The sequence below is a fragment of the Dicentrarchus labrax genome, unplaced genomic scaffold (genome assembly GCF_905237075.1).
Source record: "Dicentrarchus labrax unplaced genomic scaffold, dlabrax2021, whole genome shotgun sequence".
Classification (NCBI taxonomy): Eukaryota; Metazoa; Chordata; class Actinopteri; family Moronidae; genus Dicentrarchus; species Dicentrarchus labrax.
In genome coordinates this window covers 482,659-500,065 of record NW_026136722.1, presented here as the reverse complement: position 1 = coordinate 500,065, position 17,407 = coordinate 482,659, and the positions used below count along the sequence as shown (strand labels likewise).

Here is a 17,407-nt window from a genome sequence, read left to right as displayed (position 1 = left end):
ACATTCAAAGGTGTTTTTGTATGCTTTGTATTTTACATCAGGAACAGGTGCTAGGATTGCTGATGTGATCACAGGACCATTGTGTAGGATTTGGTGGCATTTAGCAGTGTAGTTGTAGATTGCAACTCCCTCGCATTACCCTCACCTTCTTTCAACGGAGAAACTACCGTTTAACATGCCAAGAGCATGAGAGCCCGTATCTAGAGCCAGTGTTTGGTTCATCTGTTCTCGGCTACTGTAGAAATACGGCAGTTCAATATGGAAGGCGATCCGCGGCAGCTTTAGATTTAAAAGGCTCATTCTAGGCTAATGAAAACATTAATTCTTTAAATTCAGGTAAAATACACTAATATAAAATATAGTTCGATTATATTCCATTTCATTATATGAAAGGTTTATACTTGATGCTGTACTTGGTCTTAATCAAATGCTTTCTTCTGTCAACATCACTCATTTCCCAAATGTCATTAGTCTCCTGTGAGGTGCTGATGATTCAATAATCATGAAAACTGTCAATCAGAAGAGTTTATTAACACAAAAAGAAATGCTCATGTTTATAATGTAGCTAAAACACACAAAAGCAGTGAAATAAGGAAAATTGGGGTAGGGACTCAGTAAGGTCTGAACTTTCTCTGCGCCCTCAGCAGAGCTATTCTCTGTTTATCCTCCTCGAACTTTTTCCTTAGCTCAGCAATATCTGAAAAAGAGAAACAAAATATAGTTAACCAAAACATTGCTTGATGGCTTCTCTATCTTCCTCACCAAAGCAAATTCTAGCCTGCAGATGAAGAAAAGGATAAACCGAAAGGGCAACTTACGTTCTTTCTGTGTGTTTCTGTGCTGCCAGGTGTAGAAGTTCATGAGCTCCTTCCTCTTCTTCTTCCTAAACTCTTTATGTAGAGTCCTCTTGTTAGCTGCCTCGCTGTGCGGGCGGGCCTTGGTGCCCTTTGGTCCTCTTGTGACTTTCACCCAGCCCTCCTCATCCTCTTGCTGCTGCTCAATCTCCTTCCTCTGCCTCTCCGCGTCCTGCGACAAAGAAAACAAACCCCATATTGAAATCACACGGACCAGACGGGCAGGCGATGCAGGAGGAAGAGCTGCAGAATCCTCACCTCTTCTTTCCGCTTGTCGTAGTCTGTCATAAAGGAGTCGACTATTTGCTGCAGTTTGTCCGGATTAATGAAGGACTGTCTGTACTGCTGAATCCATTCTGGCAGGAGAAAGTGCAACGTGTACCATGAATATTTTGTAAGACTCGTTTGTAAAGAACCTGTCTCACACCGAAGTTGTAATACTAGAGGTATATTAACAAGTCTAAACATTGCATTAATAAAAATGGATGCATCGCTGTAGCGTCACTCACTCTGTACTCCTGTCCTCACTGGACGCTGCTCTGTGCAGACCACCAGAGGCACATCATGTGGGTGAGACTTAGCTGCTGTTATACTGGAGGAGTTTTGAAACACAATGTAGCCCACTTTGAAACCCTGGAAGGGGCAGACAGAGACACAACAGGTGAGGAAATGATCTGAAATATGCACACAGTAAGTACAGAGAATGAATGAATGTGTGCTCCTAGTGTTACAGCAGGCAGAACTCACCTGTTTTGCAACTGGTTTAAAGACCTTGGACAGCCTGGGTCCAGACTCCCAAAAGGTGCCCGGGTGGTCTCTCAGCTCCACGGACTCAACACAGCCAAACTGCGAGAACAAGTCTTTGACAACATCCTGAAAACACACACAGCAGTACAGCAATGACTACTAATATATCACCTAATGCCTACAGGTAGCCATTCATTAGGTAACAGCAACATAAACGGTACCTCTGAACAGTACGGGGGGATGTTGAGCACAAATAAAGTCCGGTCCAGAGGTCTGTGTGAGCTCCTCTCTGCTCGGACTCTGTGCTCTTTCACATACAGACTGTGCTGTGCAACGCTGTCGGAACTAAACTGTAAAGGCAGCACTGCGAAGAGAAACAGGAAAACACAAACAAACCTGAAGCCAACACATCACTCAGTGCACTTTCTGCCATCATTGTTATCAAGCCAGTGGCCATCACCGAGCGATGGCTGCCGACGGCCACAGGACAATGAAACCACCCGAACCCTGAGGAACGACGAGAGGAGCTTCTGTCCCAGGGTAAGTCAGTATGCTAGCGGGAATAACTGAATATAATACTGTTCATTTTGTCAATTAATACCTGTAAATCCTCCAGGAATGATACAAGGCTGGCTACTGGCATGTTTCTTCTTGGACGGCGCCATCTTGGTGTGACCTTTTACACCGGAAGTACAACTAAAAGCAAGTACGGAATTTAAATGTTTGTTTTTTTTTAAATAAATATAATAACAACCCAAACAATACCGAAATTGTATATATATATATATATATATATATATATATATATAATATATATATATATATATATATATATATATATATATATATATATATAATTGTCTTATGAGGAAGTTCATGAAGTCGTACATATATAAAGACATGGCTCAATCGAGCTGTCCTGGATCTTTTCTTGACAAAGTTTTCTGAACTGAACCTCTCTGAATTTTAATTAAAGACCCCTGCTCCAAACTCTAAAGCAGGTTACTTAAATGAACAAGTCTTCTCATCACTAATGTGCTCCCATTGAGCCATCCCTTCTGTTAACAACCATAAATACTGTACCAAAAATAGGCCATTAAAGCTTTCAGATAAGGAACTCATTACATGAAGGGTTTTTAATTGTTTAAAGACATTTGTTCACTTGAGGTAAGAAATAAATTAAAACTAGTTTTAAGGAACATCACCTATTACTTAACCCAAAAGGGCTTTAGTTGTAAATATGTCAAATGTATATTGTATGTTCCGTTACTAGTGTAAAGTTTTAAGAAAGCTGTATGTGTGTGATCATCAAATGGCAGCAGGAAAGACAAGTCTCAGACAACATCTACAAAGCTAAATATTTAATGGCGACATTTCACAGACAGATCTGACCTCTCTAGTTTCTTCTTCACTGACATACCAAGAAAGCAACAGAACGTAATTTACAGTCCTTGAAAAGAAATAGTGTAATGTATACTACAAAGAATTAAACATTTACTGCTTCAAAACTGGACAACCAGCTAAAACCAGTCACAGAGCACACAAGAATGGATGCCACAGGGATGGTAAAAACAAAGTATCAACATAAAATGACTGCTTGATAACTGGTTTTTCTGAAATTAGGGTGTTTACATTTCTGTCTACCCCTGACTGACTGACTGTTTTCAGTTATCTTGGATAGGAAGACCTCTTCTGTAGGTGAAGTTGGATAGAATGGACTTGTGGCAAGGACTTGGTGAGGACACCTTCATTGTCCTGCTCGATCAGAAAGATGCTGTATCTACCGTTTTGTGTTTCTTCTATTTAGGTTTGGTCTATATTCTGATTTATTTCTATGGTCCGATGATATAACTGAACACACCTGTGTGGATATACAGGACCTCCTCTCAATAAACACTATCTTTCAATGCTGCTTAGTGTCTGTTTTTTTACCCCTTTCCTTTTTATTTGGGACATGGGGTAGCTGGAGTTATACTGGAGTATTAAAATTACTCAACATATTCTTACAGTTTGGCATCGAATTGGTGAAAAATAAAAAAAATCCCTACATATCGAGTTTGATTTGGCATCCCCCACCACATTGGATTAAAACAACAAATCACATCTCACTTCTTTCCACTGGTCCATCTCAGGAACAAACAGGTGACATTTGGATACTATACAACAAGATGTTGGGTATCCATGAATTTCAGAGAAGTCATGTATATCAAATGTGTAAAAATCGGCTTCATATGAGAAAACCCGCGCTGCCTGCCGCTGTCAGGGTGAAAAACACAGTTTGTATGTGAACACTGAGAATGCAGTTATATGTTTATGAACAGACAGCGTATTCACACTAGACATGAGCTATATCTTGATGCGAAAGGCAGTGGCCTGTGAGCTCGGGGGCTCAGTGGTGGAGGTGGACTGTGCAGTGGACTTGAACAGAGCTTTGAGGATGGTCTGGGGGTCCACCTCTGGAGTGGGCTGAGAAGAGGCTCGCTGACCGGCAGGGCGAGACAAGGAGGGGGGCAAACCGTCTTTTTTTGTACCACCACCTATCCCTGGAGTATCACTGAGCCTCCTGTAGAAGTCAAGGAGAGAGGGGGGCATGTAAGATTTCCTCAGGAGCTAAAAAGTGATTGGTCATCATTCAAAAAGCCTTATAGTCCTTAAGAGTCCTTAGAACAACAGCAGCATTCAATAGCAGTCACAATTCAATTTGAAGCTAAACTTAACTACATCAGATTTCTATCAAAACTTGTTGTGAGTGGTCAGCTGGAAACACTATATCCAGAGTTTGAACTGTATAATCCAATCATTAAATGTGTTATCTGAGTAACCGCTTCAAAAGGCAGCTAGTCACCTGAAAATACTCAAGCAGTAGCAGGATAGTCACTGGTGATTATACTTGCAAGTTTAATAGAAGCAACGGCACTATTCTTTATACTTAAAAAGGAATAAATGGGGAACATGAATTTCAGTCACTTGAGGCAGGGTAAAATTACAGTTCACAGTAAATATGCAAACTAAAGTATGTGCATGTAAACACAGTCAACTACAGATTAATTTGAAATGAAGGAATGAAAACCTGCGGGCTTGTTTACTTACAACAGAATGGGCTGATCAGAAGTGATGACATTTCCCTGAATATGAAGGTTACACTTCATGGGTTGGCCTGGAGGTGGACAAGAAAAAGATAATTAAAAAAAACAAAAACAGACGACAAAGAGAAAACAACCCAACTGTCTGGTTAATGGTCGTCTCAGTGATGCTGACAACGTATAAATGGGCTATCCTACAGTTCAACAAAAACACATATACAACAGCCGTTTGATGTGCATGCCCTTGCTACTGGCACTCACCGTCCAGGCAGCGGTTGTTGTACTTCCTGTATGCGCTAACGGCATCCTCTTTACGTACAAACACCACTTCAGCAACGCCCACCTTAACCAGTCGTGCTCGCTTCAAGGCTCCGCACACACAGAACAATTCCTGTGGACAAATATATGAGGATTACGCACACTGAATGAGTCATCATAGCACCACAGCACTCGGCACATCATTGAAAATGAAAGTGATCAAAAGGTTATTGCCAAACAGTGCGAGTTACTCACAACTATGTCTTCCTCAGTGACCCGGGGATGCAGGTTGTTCACCGTTATTTTTGTCCCCTCCAAAGGACTGAAAGCAGGCTGGAAAGAAAAATATGACAACACCACATGATCATGCATATGCAAACAAAATGGCTTACGTAAAAAATGCTTGTGTGGGAGAGGATTAAATTCCTATTGTGGAAGGATAAAAATTTAACAAATTATTTTAAGAACACATCTTTAAAACATACGTGTCTTTGATTTTAGACGTTAGGCAAATGTCTACATATAGCTGTTTGCAATAGTTAAAGTTATTGGTCACAAAATGATTAAACCTGGGGACGGCTCAATGGAAGAAAAAGTATTTTAGCAAAGGGAACCTTTGATAAATATTAAGAAGTTCAAAAATTAATTAATTAATCAGGACAAACAGCTGTTTGTGTAAGCATTTCTAATTAACTGTCTTAGTAATATATCAAATCAACCTTAACTTGGTTGGTTTCTCTCAAGAGGCTCAATTAGAAATGTTAGTGACTTGTTGTATCCAACATAAATGCAAATTACACTGAATAATGTTAGTCAAAGGTCAGAAGATACAAAGGGTGGGAAAGGAGTGCATACTAAACTACAGATCAGGGATCACAGATGTCTACCTGAGGAGGAGTAGGAGCTGTTGTACTGGTTTGTGCTGCGCTTTGCTGCAGGGTCCTGGAGACTGGCTGTAAGGCTGCAGCTGAGGACCGGGCAGCGGCCATGCTGGTGTTGGGCCGGGTGGGAGCCACAGGGACAGGAGGACGTGGGGCGGTGTAAGCATCATTTTTAACGACCTTGGTGATCGGGGCTGACATGGAGAATGTGGAGCCGACTGCACCAGACTTTATGAAATGAAGGAATGGAAAGGAAGAGTTTAATTTAATGCCAAGAAGCAGACACTAGATGTGCAATAATTCAAGTATGTGTTTGAGCCTCTGTGTTGAGTAAGGTCAGGTCAGATGTTCTGAAGCAGCTCTTACCCGTGACTGTAGCATACTACTAGCTGTGGAGATCTTCATTTGTTTACTGGAGATGCCATCGTGTTCATTTGAGACAGGCTGTGGGAGACAAAATACTCTACATTAGTACCATATTTTACAATCTTACACAAGGAAAACATTGTGATCTCTTTCAGAAGAATCATTTATCAACAGAATTACTATCCTTCATGTTTACACATGAGAAGAAAAACAACTCTACCTGGGTAACTGGACGTATTCCACCTGACATCCCTACTGGACGCTGCTGTAAGAAGAAGCATCAAACATTAGAGTATAATAAGAATGCCAATGTTCTTTTACACTTCAAACACGGATACATACATCCGCCTGCATGTATGGATCCTTGTGTGTGATGTCACTGATCTTGTATGACAAAAAGAAACCTATTTTAACCTCACCTGGATAGTCTTAGTTATTTTAAGGGGTGGTGTGGCAACTGCCTGTGTCTGTGTCCCTCCAATGCTCCTCTTGAGGCTCAGCCTATCACGAGCATCCATCACTCTCTTATTATTGCTCAGCTGTGGCATTGCACTAGCCCTTCCACTCAGTCCTTGTACATTAGGGGCAAAGTGCCTTGTGTTCACACCAGCAAGATTGTTGGTGTGTATCTGTATCTGTGGCACAAGCGCATGGCTCTGTAGCTGGTGTGTTATTGCGGCCTTTTGCGTGGTCTGTGCAGGGACACTGAACTGATTCTGCCCCTGTTTGCGCGAGTTGATCATCTGACGAGCATCCTGCACTCCTCCGGCTCCTCCTCCCCCCCTGCCACGGATTTTGAAGCGAGCATCTTTCTGACCCAGCTTTTCTCTGGCATCCTTTACTTGAAACCCTGAGATGAGAGAGGAAGAAGATGGGGGGCAAACTTAGTATTAATCCCTAAAACATAGCACACAAACAAATGGTTTTCACTGAATATAAAGTGATCTAGCATTTTTTTTGTCCAGGAAATAATGGTGGCCCTTGCCTGCTGCTCCTCCTCCACCACCTCCCCCTCCAAGCCGCTGTCTGACATCATTAACCCCAATCTTCTGCCGGGCGTCAAAACTCTTGCCGACCCCCCCTGCACCCCGTCCGAACATGGGCCTGGGAGAAAGAAAGAAGAAACAAAGTACATCAATGATCCTATAATACTCTTTAGTATTGTGTTTAGCTAGTGTTGTCCACAGTGTTAAATATATTGCCACTAACGCCTGAGTTCTGTTTATTAGCAGACTAATTATCTTTAGAGTTATTTCCTCCACACAGTACTGGTGGGGATGCGTTCAATTGCTGTAATACTGGGCTCCAATTCAGAGTATAATATCTGCTGTAAGTTACTTGCTCACAGTGTTGGAGGGACAATAATACCATTTTTTTAACCAAACCACCACCATAATATAACCAGTCTCTCCAGTAACCACGCTGGTTCACTACGTTGTCGTAAAGACTTGCTTTGCTGCCAACATAAATATTAGCTCGCTAACTAGCTAGCTAATCCCAGAGAGAGATGCTACAATGATAAACTAACCGGACGCAGCTTTTCAATTTAATGCGCTTCCACGACTAATACATCCCAGTTTGATTAAAAAGTGAGTTTTGCCCAATAACTAACATATTTACCAAATTCAGGGACGAATGGCTCCACGACGTGAAGGCCTGAGTCTAATGCCAGCTAACAGCTAACAGCTAACAGCTACCTAGCGTAGCATTTACGATGTACTCGCTGCTGGCTGCAATGGGCTAACGTTAGCTTACGTTAGCTTACGGTAGCCAACTAGCTACCAACAGCTCTCAGTTCTCGTTATGCTTTTAGAAATGTCCCTGCAAGTTGCTACGTCCTTAATAACACAACATCCACCAGTGTAGTTGTAGTTTAAATACCGTTTAGCTTGTGCCTTGAGGTTAATACCGCGCTGTCGTATCACTTCATCCAAAGAGACGTCTGCCATTTTCTCACACTGCCTCACAACGCATGCGCGCCTGAGAAGTGCTACCTAGGAATACGGAAGCCGATTTGCGCCAGAACGCAAACTGTCTGTCTGGATTTGATGATATATTTAGTTCATTGTGTGTTTATCATGTGCTTCAAAATAAAGAGGGAATGTCGATAAAATGTTGAAACACACGACTATATTGATTCTGAACGGAACCACGCAGGTTCCCCTTTTACAAATGACTACATCAGCGATCGATTACTCTGGACAATATGCAAATGAGATACACGCCTCAGTACCCATGAGCCTTTGCGCCGAATTCTTACAACACATACTATGGTTTTGCGCCACAAATATGGTATACCGTCATCAAAACACGGTGTTATATTGCATAATAACAATATATTAGTCAATAACACCCAACTGTTGGGAGAAACTAAAGTGAAATAAGTCATGCAGTTGGCACCCTAACAGAGGACGCCTGGTTACGGTGTCTATCCCGGTCCTCGACGTTTGACTCCTCATGCCTTAAACTGATGAGTAAGGAAAATAACGACGCGGGGTGACGCCCGTGTCCTCGTTCAACTTACGAGATGAATTTTTGAAAGGGCAGAGGTCTGCCTGCTGAGGTGACTGGTCTACTTTGCTAGATGCCTCGCAGGACCAGGACCTTCCCCGACCCCTTAATGTCCAAAAATAAAATATAAACCATAAAACACTGCGACAAGTGAGTCACCGCCGAGAAACACGTATATGTAACGTTAGTGCTCTTGTAATAGACCTGCGTTACACATTAGGAGACTGTCACTCAATATATAAACTTATATATAAATATATATAACTATATATAATATAACTATATATATTATATAACGTTATAATGTCTGATAATAACATATTACTATGACGACATCACCAACGGTAGTCTCAGAAATAAAACACAGCTGAACAAATATGTAACGTTAATTAATTAATTCACTTTATAGGAAGCCAACGTCACAGGAAACAACTCCAAATCCCAGGATGCATTTGGGCAGGCGCAGATCCAATCTGCTGGTCGGTGTCCTCGCGCTGTTCATCACATCTGCTTTACGTCGCTGGTAACGGAGGAGAAATGGCTGCAGCTCTGTCCCGTGCCCTCAAACTACCCGGTAAGATGCGCTACGGTGTTTCTACCGGACAGACAACCCGACGAAACCGTTAATGAGATAATGTAGTGAAACCACCAGCAGTCGGGACCAGTGAGGGGGGGAGGGGGTCTGTGAGGGTCCCCTGTGGCTCCTCTGCTCTTCAGAGGAGGTTGATTCATTGGATGCTCCTCTTTGTCATACGTAGTTAGAGTCCCAGATTAATGGACATGCTTTAAAGATGATGTAATTGAAGACAGACCGGGTTTCTGTGTGTGTGGAGCAGCGTGCGGACATAGTGCTGTCTTCTGCCTTTTAGCTAGCGGCGAGCTAATGTCCCCTTATAACTGTCCTGCTCCTGAGTAAACACTAGAGGACATGATATGTTATATCTGACGCCAGGCAAAATGTTACAGTATTTGTTATAATACAATAATAAGATAATATATATGTGTTATTGTAATAATATGTGTTGTAGTAGTTTTATTTTATCCATCATATATTTGCTATATTTTGAGAGGTCTCCGTTTTTGAGCAGGCTACAATATTATAGTTACATCAAAGTAACTTTTATGCAATCATCCTAAGATTTATTATTAGAATTAGTAGTTGTAGTACTAGTAGTAGTAGAAATATGTTACAGATGAAATAATAAATGTTTCAAATATAATAATAAAATAATAAAAACAGTAATAGTTAATGTGCAAAAACTAGGAATGGGTAGCATTAGGAATTCATCGATACTGATTTCTTATCAATACTTTTACTGTAACTGCTCTATATAATTTGGCCCAAAAAAAAACTCTACATGAAAAGTTATTTTGGTACTCTTTTTTTTGGCAGAAATAAAAGTTAAATTATTGTAATACATAATAATATGTATATATTGTATAACATTGTGTATGAGGGAGCAGTTGCTACAGATGTTTGGTGGTGATTGATGCTGCTTCACTACCTGAGGCTAAACTTAAACGTAATATTACAAATGACCAAAGAACTATAGTCCTTGAGCTTAAAATATATAGAACATGCAACTACCTTTTGACATATATTGCAATTAGCTGTACTTTCATGACATTTATTGAAGTGAACTCACACTTTTGAACTTTTTGCCCCGTCACCTGTGACTTTGTGCGCACAGAATGTAAACACTCAGACACACAACATCAAACCTAATCGCCTGATGGCAGCTTCGTTATTATAAGGGGACGGTTAGGAAAATAAAAATGCTTGCTATGTTAGAATGAATTAACGTTACATAAATAATGTCCAGTCAGGAACCTCGATCAACTTAGTACAGCCAAAACAGATTAAGATGTATAAAAACCCTTTAGTTTAATTGCTCTAATTACAAAGAAATCTGATATATTTTACTGCTAACTAAGGGACAGTACTTGAGTAAAATGTATTATCTGACACTATACACTACATTACAACACAACAATCATGTGTCCCACCCATACTCTGACTTAGTAACTACACAGGACAGTTGATTCTCACCTGCTGCCTCTGTGTCTCTGTAGGGAAGAAAGGCTCGGAGCTCGGGGAGTACGACCCTCTCACCCAAGCAGACAGCGAGGACGAGAGTGAAGAGGATGACCTCGTGCTCAACTACCCCCGGAACGGCCTCGGCAGGGACAACTGCCTCGGCACGGGCTCCTCAAAGCGTGGCAGATCCGGAAGGCTTGTGGGGGCCGACGACGAGGCGCAGGAGGACGAGGAGGAAGAGGAGGACGAATGGAGGGAACGACTCCCCAGCAAATCCAGGCAGGACAGGGATGACGTGAAAGGCATGCAGTACTGGAGCCAAAGGGACTCAGGCAGGGACAGGGCAGGGGAGGACAGAGGGGGGCCTGGGCCACTGGGGGGTGCTGGGCTGGGGGTTCATAGTACTGATGCAGAAGAAAAGAGGATGAGGATGAAGAACGCTGTCCGGAGTGCGTTTTTCCTGGTGCCTCTGGTCTGTGCCACATTGCTCGTGCTGCTGTGTGCATTTCTGATTCCATGCCAGAAGGGAGAGCTGGAAAAGAGGCTGCAGTGGGAGCGGGCACTGGGAGATGCTGGAGGTAAAGAGAATAAGAGAGTTACACCAGATCTGGTTGAGATATTAAAGATATGTGTGTGTGAAAATATGATGCACAATATGAGCTTACTCCACCAATAATGCTGACTTTACAGAGACTTACATAGGAGTCTCTGTGGCTAGACACCGCTGACTCACCCATTAATTAGTCCACTGTAATTACACAGGATTGTGAGCTTCACTCCACCTTCCACATGTTCTGTTTTAGCATGTACTGTAAAAGTATTGTAGGTTGGAAGTAATAAACAGGATTGTGTCTTTTATGATTCACACATTTTCCCCCCTTATTCCTCCCGCTGGTCCAAAATGTAGGTCAAAAGAACAAGTTCATCCTTCCCTGGTTTAAAAAGAACAACCTCACTACTGGTGGGCAGTGCTAATTGTGTTTTTGTTTTCTCCGTCCAGGTGTCACTCCACCAGCGCTGGCTTTGTGGGATGTTGATGGTGATTCAGTGGAAGATGTGTTTCTGGGCGTTACTGAATGGACCAATGACAGCCATCCCACACAAGGGAACAAAAGTATGTGAATAAATATTTGAAAAGGCTCAGCCAATTAATCTTGATTTTGTTTCTATCCCGTTGATTCAGACAATTCCTCAAAAACCAGGATCCATTTTAATATCTCGTCCTCTTTCTCCTTCTTTAACCTTCCTGATTTTATGTGTTTTTCCTGTTTTTTGTTGATCATTATGTCCTTTCTTTTACCCAGTTTACAGTGCGGTGGCCCTGTCTGCAGTCAGCGGTCAGGTGCTGTGGAGGAAAGTCATGCGGGAGTCTGTGATGTACATCCAATGTGGTCTGCAGTACAGCGCGCAGCCGTCAACTGTGGTCCTCCTCATCAGCAAATCCATCGTCATGGCAGTCAATGGCACCACAGGTTAGAGCACAAGCCGAGCCACAGAGCTCACAGTACTTAATAATGAGTAACCACATGTACAAACATTTTATATCTTTTCTTAAATGGTCTTATATGCAAAGAACCAAGTGGCAATCCACCTGTAGTGTTCAAACCAGTTAAAACTGGGTCAAAGAGGTTTCCTTTCACTCACCAGGGAAGAACTTGTGGTCAGTCCTGCTTAAGAACATCGAATCCCAGGCGGTACTACTTCCAGACCTCCAGGGAGACTCAGTCCCAGACCTCCTGATAGCCACCCTGCCTGCAGATGAGGTATATGACAGCCACCCCCCCTTTTCCCCTACACTCATACTCAAGTTACACTGAGGCATTTTACCACTAGTAGTATACAAAAAAGTCACTTGTTACTATTCTTACTTGGCTAAAAGACTTGTGTTGTGAGCCTGTTGTGTTGATAATAGTTTAGCTGAGTACTGCTGTATTAAAGGTGTGTTGTGTCTCCAGTAACAATCCCATTCGTGTCTATTTTTCACTTTTCTTTGGAATATATAACATTGTTGTGATCATGAGTTACAGATCATGTTTCCAGGCCTTTGTTTTCAGTGAGCATATACCTAATTCTGCTGTATTCATTCTCAGGCCTTGGATCTCTCACTGACCTTGATGTGTGGGCGGTCAGGGATGAAGCTCGGACATCCCGTGCCTTTCAACCTCACTGGACAAGGAAAGCTGATTGGTCCTTTGCTGCATGAGACACAACAAGGGGCCTATTACATCCTCTTTGGATTAGGTAAAAGAATCAACCAGCAATATAAAGTTCTTAAACATCACTCTGTTCAGGCAGTTGGTTCCAATAGTTCAAACAGAAAATGCACGATATGATGATTTGATTTTGTGTCAATGTCTTTTCCATCAGGTAATGTAGAGGCCATCTCTCTGCGGGACATCTACGTTCGTGCCACCGGCAAAATGCCCACAACTCAGGCACTACAAAGGAAGGATCCAGGGTGGGAGGGGCTCAAGAAAACCAATTCCTCCTCCTTCATACACATTTACAGGTACAGCTCGGTGACTGGCACATCGCTCTGTACAGACGTTTCTGTTCTATGTCTGTTAAATATTAAACCTTTAATCCGTTGGTAGGAAGGACACACTGTTACAAAACCAAAGTGTGATGCCTGAGCTGCCGCAAGAGACCTCTTTTTGTTTAGCAGTGTATTCTACTGCAATAAAATAGAAATGGTTGGACTTGTTTATCTCAATTTATATATAATATATATATAAAAGTATAGTATTCTGTATTGTCTTGAGTCACATATTTTGTAGTCCCAAACATCAAGAAGCATCTTAGATGATTTTAGATAAAAGATGGTAGAAATACTCTTAGATTGTTACAATATTCATAGCATGTTGTCCAAAAAAAAAATTATGACTAATTAGGCGTCGTCTTTGTAGAGGATCTGAGCGCGTGGAGTTCCTGCTCCCTCTTGTGGCTGGATTTGGCAACAACCACAACAGCCTGGACACTGTTTCGAACCTCAACTCCACCAAAAGAGACTGGGTGCTGGTGTACGGCTCCAGCAAACTGTCAGTGCTCAGGCAGAAGGACACACATAAAGAATGGACCTTCAGCTCGGCTCCCATTCACAGGTAAAGCCCAGCACATCACTACTCTACTGTCATCATGAGACAACAATACAAGTCATGTATCAGACTGTTGCTACATTTCTCTAAATTATTTCTTTGCCTGTCACAGTCAACCAGCCCCAGGACATTTCAATGATGATGGAATTCTTGATCTTTTCATTCAGCATTCAGCAAACGGCATCATGCAGGTACAACAAACAATCCTTTCATACACTTTTGCTGCACAAAAAATCGGGTTAAACTGCTCTTTGTGTTGTTTGGTCAAATTGAGGTTCTCCTCCTCTCCGTCTCTCAGGCACAGGTTGTCGATGGGGCAAATGGGCATCTTCTCTGGACAGCAGAGTTTGTGTGTCCTCGTCTTGTTTTGGAAACTTCAGCAATCTCCACCTCTACTGGCCAATCAGCTTTCCTCTTCTGGGCTAGCGAACCAATCAAAGTACAGAAGAATGTTACCAAGGCAACTGTGAGTTTCATGAACTGTCCTGGTCTGTTGATACAAAAAAATAGATAAACAGCTGTGTGTGAATCATATCACATCCTATTTATTGTCTATCAATGAAAAACTCAACTCTGTGTAGGTGGCACCAGGTGTTGCTGCAGCGGAGCCGCTCATTAGAAAACTTTTCCTGTTGCACCCTGCATATCCCACAATCCTGCTGGAGCTCACCAGTACTACAGACACCGCAGTCACCTCTGCAGGTAAACGTTCAAATCTGCTGAACTATATCCGCTTTAATGCGGCTTATAATGAGTTTGTCTACTAACCTTTATCATTCACTATCCAGAAGTCTGTATACCTGTCTGTTATTAAAAGTATGTCAGTAGTAAATGAGCCAACATAGTAATTAGACAGGAAGTAATACACGTGTTAGAGTAATACAAATGTTTTTCTTCCTATTTCCTCCTCCTTTGTCTCCGACAGTGAGTTACCAGGAGCGCCAGAAAGACGCCACCTACATCACCGTATCCTCCCGACCCACACCCGATTCGGAGCCCGGCGCTCGGATAGTCAAGAGCATGAGCCTCAGAGCTGCTATCACCAAAGGACAGATTGTCAGGCTAGGGGAGCGCAACAAGACCGGGGAACCTCTTAAACCTGCAGTGTTTGAGGTCAACAAGTTCTTCAGGCGTTTGTCCTTTAAACACATGGTGAGGAGCGTGAGATAGTCACAATAATGCGTACTGTGTGTCACTTTGATTGTTTACGCTCTCTTAACTGTGTTGCTTTGTTTAGTGATGAGCCACCGCCGCTACCACGCTCTGCCTCACAGGAAGCGGTGCCACTAAAAGGACTGAGGATGAAAGGAACAGAAGTCGGGGACAGCTCTGCACTACGGAGACCCTGAGGAGACGCATCTTGTTTGGTTCACTAAGACATTTCTTTTCTGTAAAAAAAAAGATTATTTGTAAGTAGAGATTTTGTTTGTATTGTTATGTTTGTACATTGAACATGCTTATTTAATTTATTTAACTCGCATTCAGGAGAGTCTTTTGTTTGGAATTGATGGCAGAAGACTAACTTTATACGGTAGTTCATTACTGACAGTGAAGCACAAAAATGCTGATGAAAGAGCATGTAAATGTGTTTACAGTATGCATCACTCATAACTCTTCCCTGGCCAGTATATCCATGTGGTGTCATCCCCCAGTCACATGCAGTTTTCGTCATGAAGCGGCTAATCGTGTTTTTTCTGCTCATCACCGAGGTCAACAGTGTAGGGAGTTGTGTGTAAATATTTAATGCTGTACAGTATTTATTGATTTGCTTTAACGTTGATTTTTTTTTTGGATTGAGTTATTTTGTCTGATTTTTTTCTATGGTTATATAATAAATCTTTTTTTCTGAGAATATGTGGCTGCTAAAGATCATGGCATTTAAATGTAAGCTGAAACTGAAACAAGCTGAAACAAGAGAACAAATGAAAATCAGTTCTTACTGCTGCATCATGTATCGTGTGTGGTTTATTCCAACCTTTATTTCACCGTCTCAGGTACTGCGTTGATAGAAATGATGAGTTATTATTAGAGAGGGAGGGTGGTGTGGCGTTACAGTGCCGCAGGGGGGCGCTGTTGCGCCTCCACATCCAAAATGATCTGCCGTGTTCCGCATTGCTGCCGCGTCAAACGCTGTCAACATGGCGTCGGCCCTCGGTCGCCTGGCCAGGCTGTCTGCCCTCAGAAACGCCCGCACCTCCCCGCTGACCCCCTCCTGCGGGCCGGGGAGCACCGTGACACCGGCCCGGGCCGCCGTGTCCACTCCGTCCGGCGCCATCCTGCCCAAACCCAAGAAGGTGAGTGCTGCTTTGCAAGGGTCGGTGTGGTGCTCTCGGCATGAACTAACTTAGTTTCTTTCCATGGTGGTGGGTGGGTGTGTGTGTGTGTGTGTGTGTCACCGGGGAAGCAGACCCCCTTCGGACTTATCCGGATTGCTCTGGTACTCGTGCCCTTCTTGTATGTGGGGACTCTGATCAGCAAGAACTTTGCGGCGCTGCTGGAGGAGCACGACATCTTCGTCCCCGAGGACGATGACGATGATGACTGAGGGGATGTGGAGGCCTCCTGGTTGTCAGGTAACACCCGGCTTGGGTTGTGTGGTACAAGTACACGCACACACACACACACACACGTCACTAACCAACAACCAGGCAAGACAATATACTGAAGCTACATGTGAAACGTGATCTTCTATTTACAACCAAGATCATTTGAATACTGTAAACAGGCCTATAATCAGTATGATTGTCAATGGTAAACATGTTTCATATTATTTACACAACTACAGGATTGCCAATACCTTCCAAGTTTGGTTAAAATAAAACATCAAAAAACTATTACAGGAGTTATTTTGCCACCCCAGTAGAGAAGAGAAGAGTTACATTCACGATAGTTCCTCTGTGAGCTTCATTTTAAGTGTTTTTTGCAGCTGTTGCCAAACATATTTTAGCCAGAGTTAAGAAACCGTGTCAGTTCTGGAGTGTAAGATTAAAACAGGATAAAAATAAATCACCACTCAGACTTCTTTCTCTTTCCTCAACAGGTCACCTTGTTTTGTCACTACCACTGGGAGAGTGTCTGAGCCTCAGAGCACACTAATGCCTCCCTGGTGTTCCCTCTGCTGTGTTTTCAAGTCTGCACTGGATTCAGGGTTTTCGCTGTTATCGTCAATGATAGGGCTGTCTCAGGCTGATTGTATCGTACTGTATTTGCATGCACTACTAAAGTCTTAATAAAGGGAGTAGCGATGGTAAAATCCAGCACGTGCTCAGAGATTACTCAATCATCATAGTCATATAAAGTGTGATGTTTGTGTCTGTAGTTTCCCTACATGTATGACAAGAGCATACGATTTGTTTATGACACAAGAATAATCTTAATAGGCAACTTAATAAGTCACAACACACATAGACTTATATACACGCCACCTATAGAGTTAGGGCAGGGCTGTCTGTTCAGTGGTTTCCAGGTCCATAAAATACCACACCAGTAGTTCTTCTGTACCATCCTAAAGGGACAGTTCATCCAAAACTTAATAAGTCTTATTTTTCTTCTACGTTTTGGTTTGGAGATCAAC

At 42.5% G+C, this 17,407-nt stretch overlaps 4 protein-coding genes and 1 non-coding gene across 6 annotated transcripts; 3 read left to right on the top strand and 2 right to left on the bottom strand.

Moving 5' to 3' along the window:
• Positions 1-510: 510 nt before the first annotated feature.
• Positions 511-2,296, bottom strand: rrp7a (ribosomal RNA processing 7 homolog A). Its single transcript, XM_051388995.1, has 7 exons — positions 2,203-2,296; positions 1,823-1,965; positions 1,602-1,727; positions 1,364-1,487; positions 1,113-1,210; positions 819-1,026; positions 511-697 (listed from the first exon to the last, which is right to left on the bottom strand). Exons 1-7 carry the CDS (start codon positions 2,264-2,266, stop codon positions 612-614), a joined length of 849 nt encoding a protein of 282 aa, XP_051244955.1. The 5' UTR covers positions 2,267-2,296; the 3' UTR covers positions 511-611.
• Positions 2,297-2,947: 651 nt separating this feature from the next.
• Positions 2,948-8,186, bottom strand: poldip3 (polymerase (DNA-directed), delta interacting protein 3). Of its 2 annotated transcripts, none has more exons than XM_051387424.1 (10): positions 8,071-8,186; positions 7,175-7,293; positions 6,609-7,039; positions 6,410-6,454; positions 6,190-6,267; positions 5,830-6,051; positions 5,198-5,275; positions 4,946-5,075; positions 4,692-4,758; positions 2,948-4,164 (listed from the first exon to the last, which is right to left on the bottom strand). In XM_051387424.1, exons 1-10 carry the CDS (start codon positions 8,136-8,138, stop codon positions 3,948-3,950), a joined length of 1,455 nt encoding a protein of 484 aa, XP_051243384.1. In that variant the 5' UTR covers positions 8,139-8,186; the 3' UTR covers positions 2,948-3,947. The 2 variants fall into 2 exon arrangements, with proteins under 2 accessions (XP_051243384.1, XP_051243385.1); XM_051387425.1 differs by having other exon boundaries at positions 6,410-6,451.
• Positions 8,187-8,646: 460 nt separating this feature from the next.
• Positions 8,647-8,800, top strand: LOC127357218 (U12 minor spliceosomal RNA). The gene has a single exon (XR_007882178.1). It is a non-coding gene; the product is annotated as a U12 minor spliceosomal RNA (small nuclear RNA).
• A 313-nt stretch (positions 8,801-9,113) lies between these two features.
• On the top strand, positions 9,114-15,778 carry fam234b (family with sequence similarity 234 member B). The gene is made up of 13 exons (XM_051387422.1): positions 9,114-9,274; positions 10,774-11,316; positions 11,739-11,852; positions 12,043-12,210; positions 12,386-12,501; positions 12,829-12,979; positions 13,106-13,247; positions 13,645-13,839; positions 13,946-14,024; positions 14,132-14,299; positions 14,415-14,535; positions 14,759-14,985; positions 15,071-15,778. Exons 1-13 carry the CDS (start codon positions 9,238-9,240, stop codon positions 15,071-15,073), a joined length of 2,064 nt encoding a protein of 687 aa, XP_051243382.1. The 5' UTR covers positions 9,114-9,237; the 3' UTR covers positions 15,074-15,778.
• A 157-nt stretch (positions 15,779-15,935) lies between these two features.
• LOC127356030 (essential MCU regulator, mitochondrial) lies at positions 15,936-17,090 on the top strand. Its single transcript, XM_051387426.1, has 3 exons — positions 15,936-16,127; positions 16,241-16,406; positions 16,874-17,090. Exons 1-2 carry the CDS (start codon positions 15,972-15,974, stop codon positions 16,376-16,378), a joined length of 294 nt encoding a protein of 97 aa, XP_051243386.1. The 5' UTR covers positions 15,936-15,971; the 3' UTR covers positions 16,379-16,406; positions 16,874-17,090.
• Positions 17,091-17,407: the final 317 nt, after the last annotated feature.

What these genes read in the sequence shown, in the direction of transcription:
- rrp7a (XM_051388995.1), bottom strand. Translation starts at nt 2,266, where the DNA reads ATGGCGCCGTCCAAGAAGAAACATGCCAGTAGCCAGCCTTGTATCATT. An exon ending in TTAAACCAGTTGCAAAACAG is followed by an intron (nt 1,488 to 1,601) that starts GTGAGTTCTGCC and finishes TGCCCCTTCCAG; the next exon opens with GGTTTCAAAGTGGGCTACAT. An exon ending in CAGAAACACACAGAAAGAAC is followed by an intron (nt 698 to 818) that starts GTAAGTTGCCCT and finishes TCTCTTTTTCAG; the next exon opens with ATATTGCTGAGCTAAGGAAA.
- poldip3 (XM_051387424.1), bottom strand. Translation starts at nt 8,138, where the DNA reads ATGGCAGACGTCTCTTTGGATGAAGTGATACGACAGCGCGGTATTAAC. An exon ending in AAATAACTAAGACTATCCAG is followed by an intron (nt 6,455 to 6,608) that starts GTGAGGTTAAAA and finishes TTCTTCTTACAG; the next exon opens with CAGCGTCCAGTAGGGATGTC. An exon ending in GTAGTATGCTACAGTCACGG is followed by an intron (nt 6,052 to 6,189) that starts GTAAGAGCTGCT and finishes CATTTCATAAAG; the next exon opens with TCTGGTGCAGTCGGCTCCAC.
- fam234b (XM_051387422.1), top strand. Translation starts at nt 9,238, where the DNA reads ATGGCTGCAGCTCTGTCCCGTGCCCTCAAACTACCCG. An exon ending in GGCAGTCAATGGCACCACAG is followed by an intron (nt 12,211 to 12,385) that starts GTTAGAGCACAA and finishes TTCACTCACCAG; the next exon opens with GGAAGAACTTGTGGTCAGTC. An exon ending in CACCGCAGTCACCTCTGCAG is followed by an intron (nt 14,536 to 14,758) that starts GTAAACGTTCAA and finishes TGTCTCCGACAG; the next exon opens with TGAGTTACCAGGAGCGCCAG.
- LOC127356030 (XM_051387426.1), top strand. Translation starts at nt 15,972, where the DNA reads ATGGCGTCGGCCCTCGGTCGCCTGGCCAGGCTGTCTGCCCTCAGAAAC. An exon ending in TCCTGCCCAAACCCAAGAAG is followed by an intron (nt 16,128 to 16,240) that starts GTGAGTGCTGCT and finishes CCGGGGAAGCAG; the next exon opens with ACCCCCTTCGGACTTATCCG.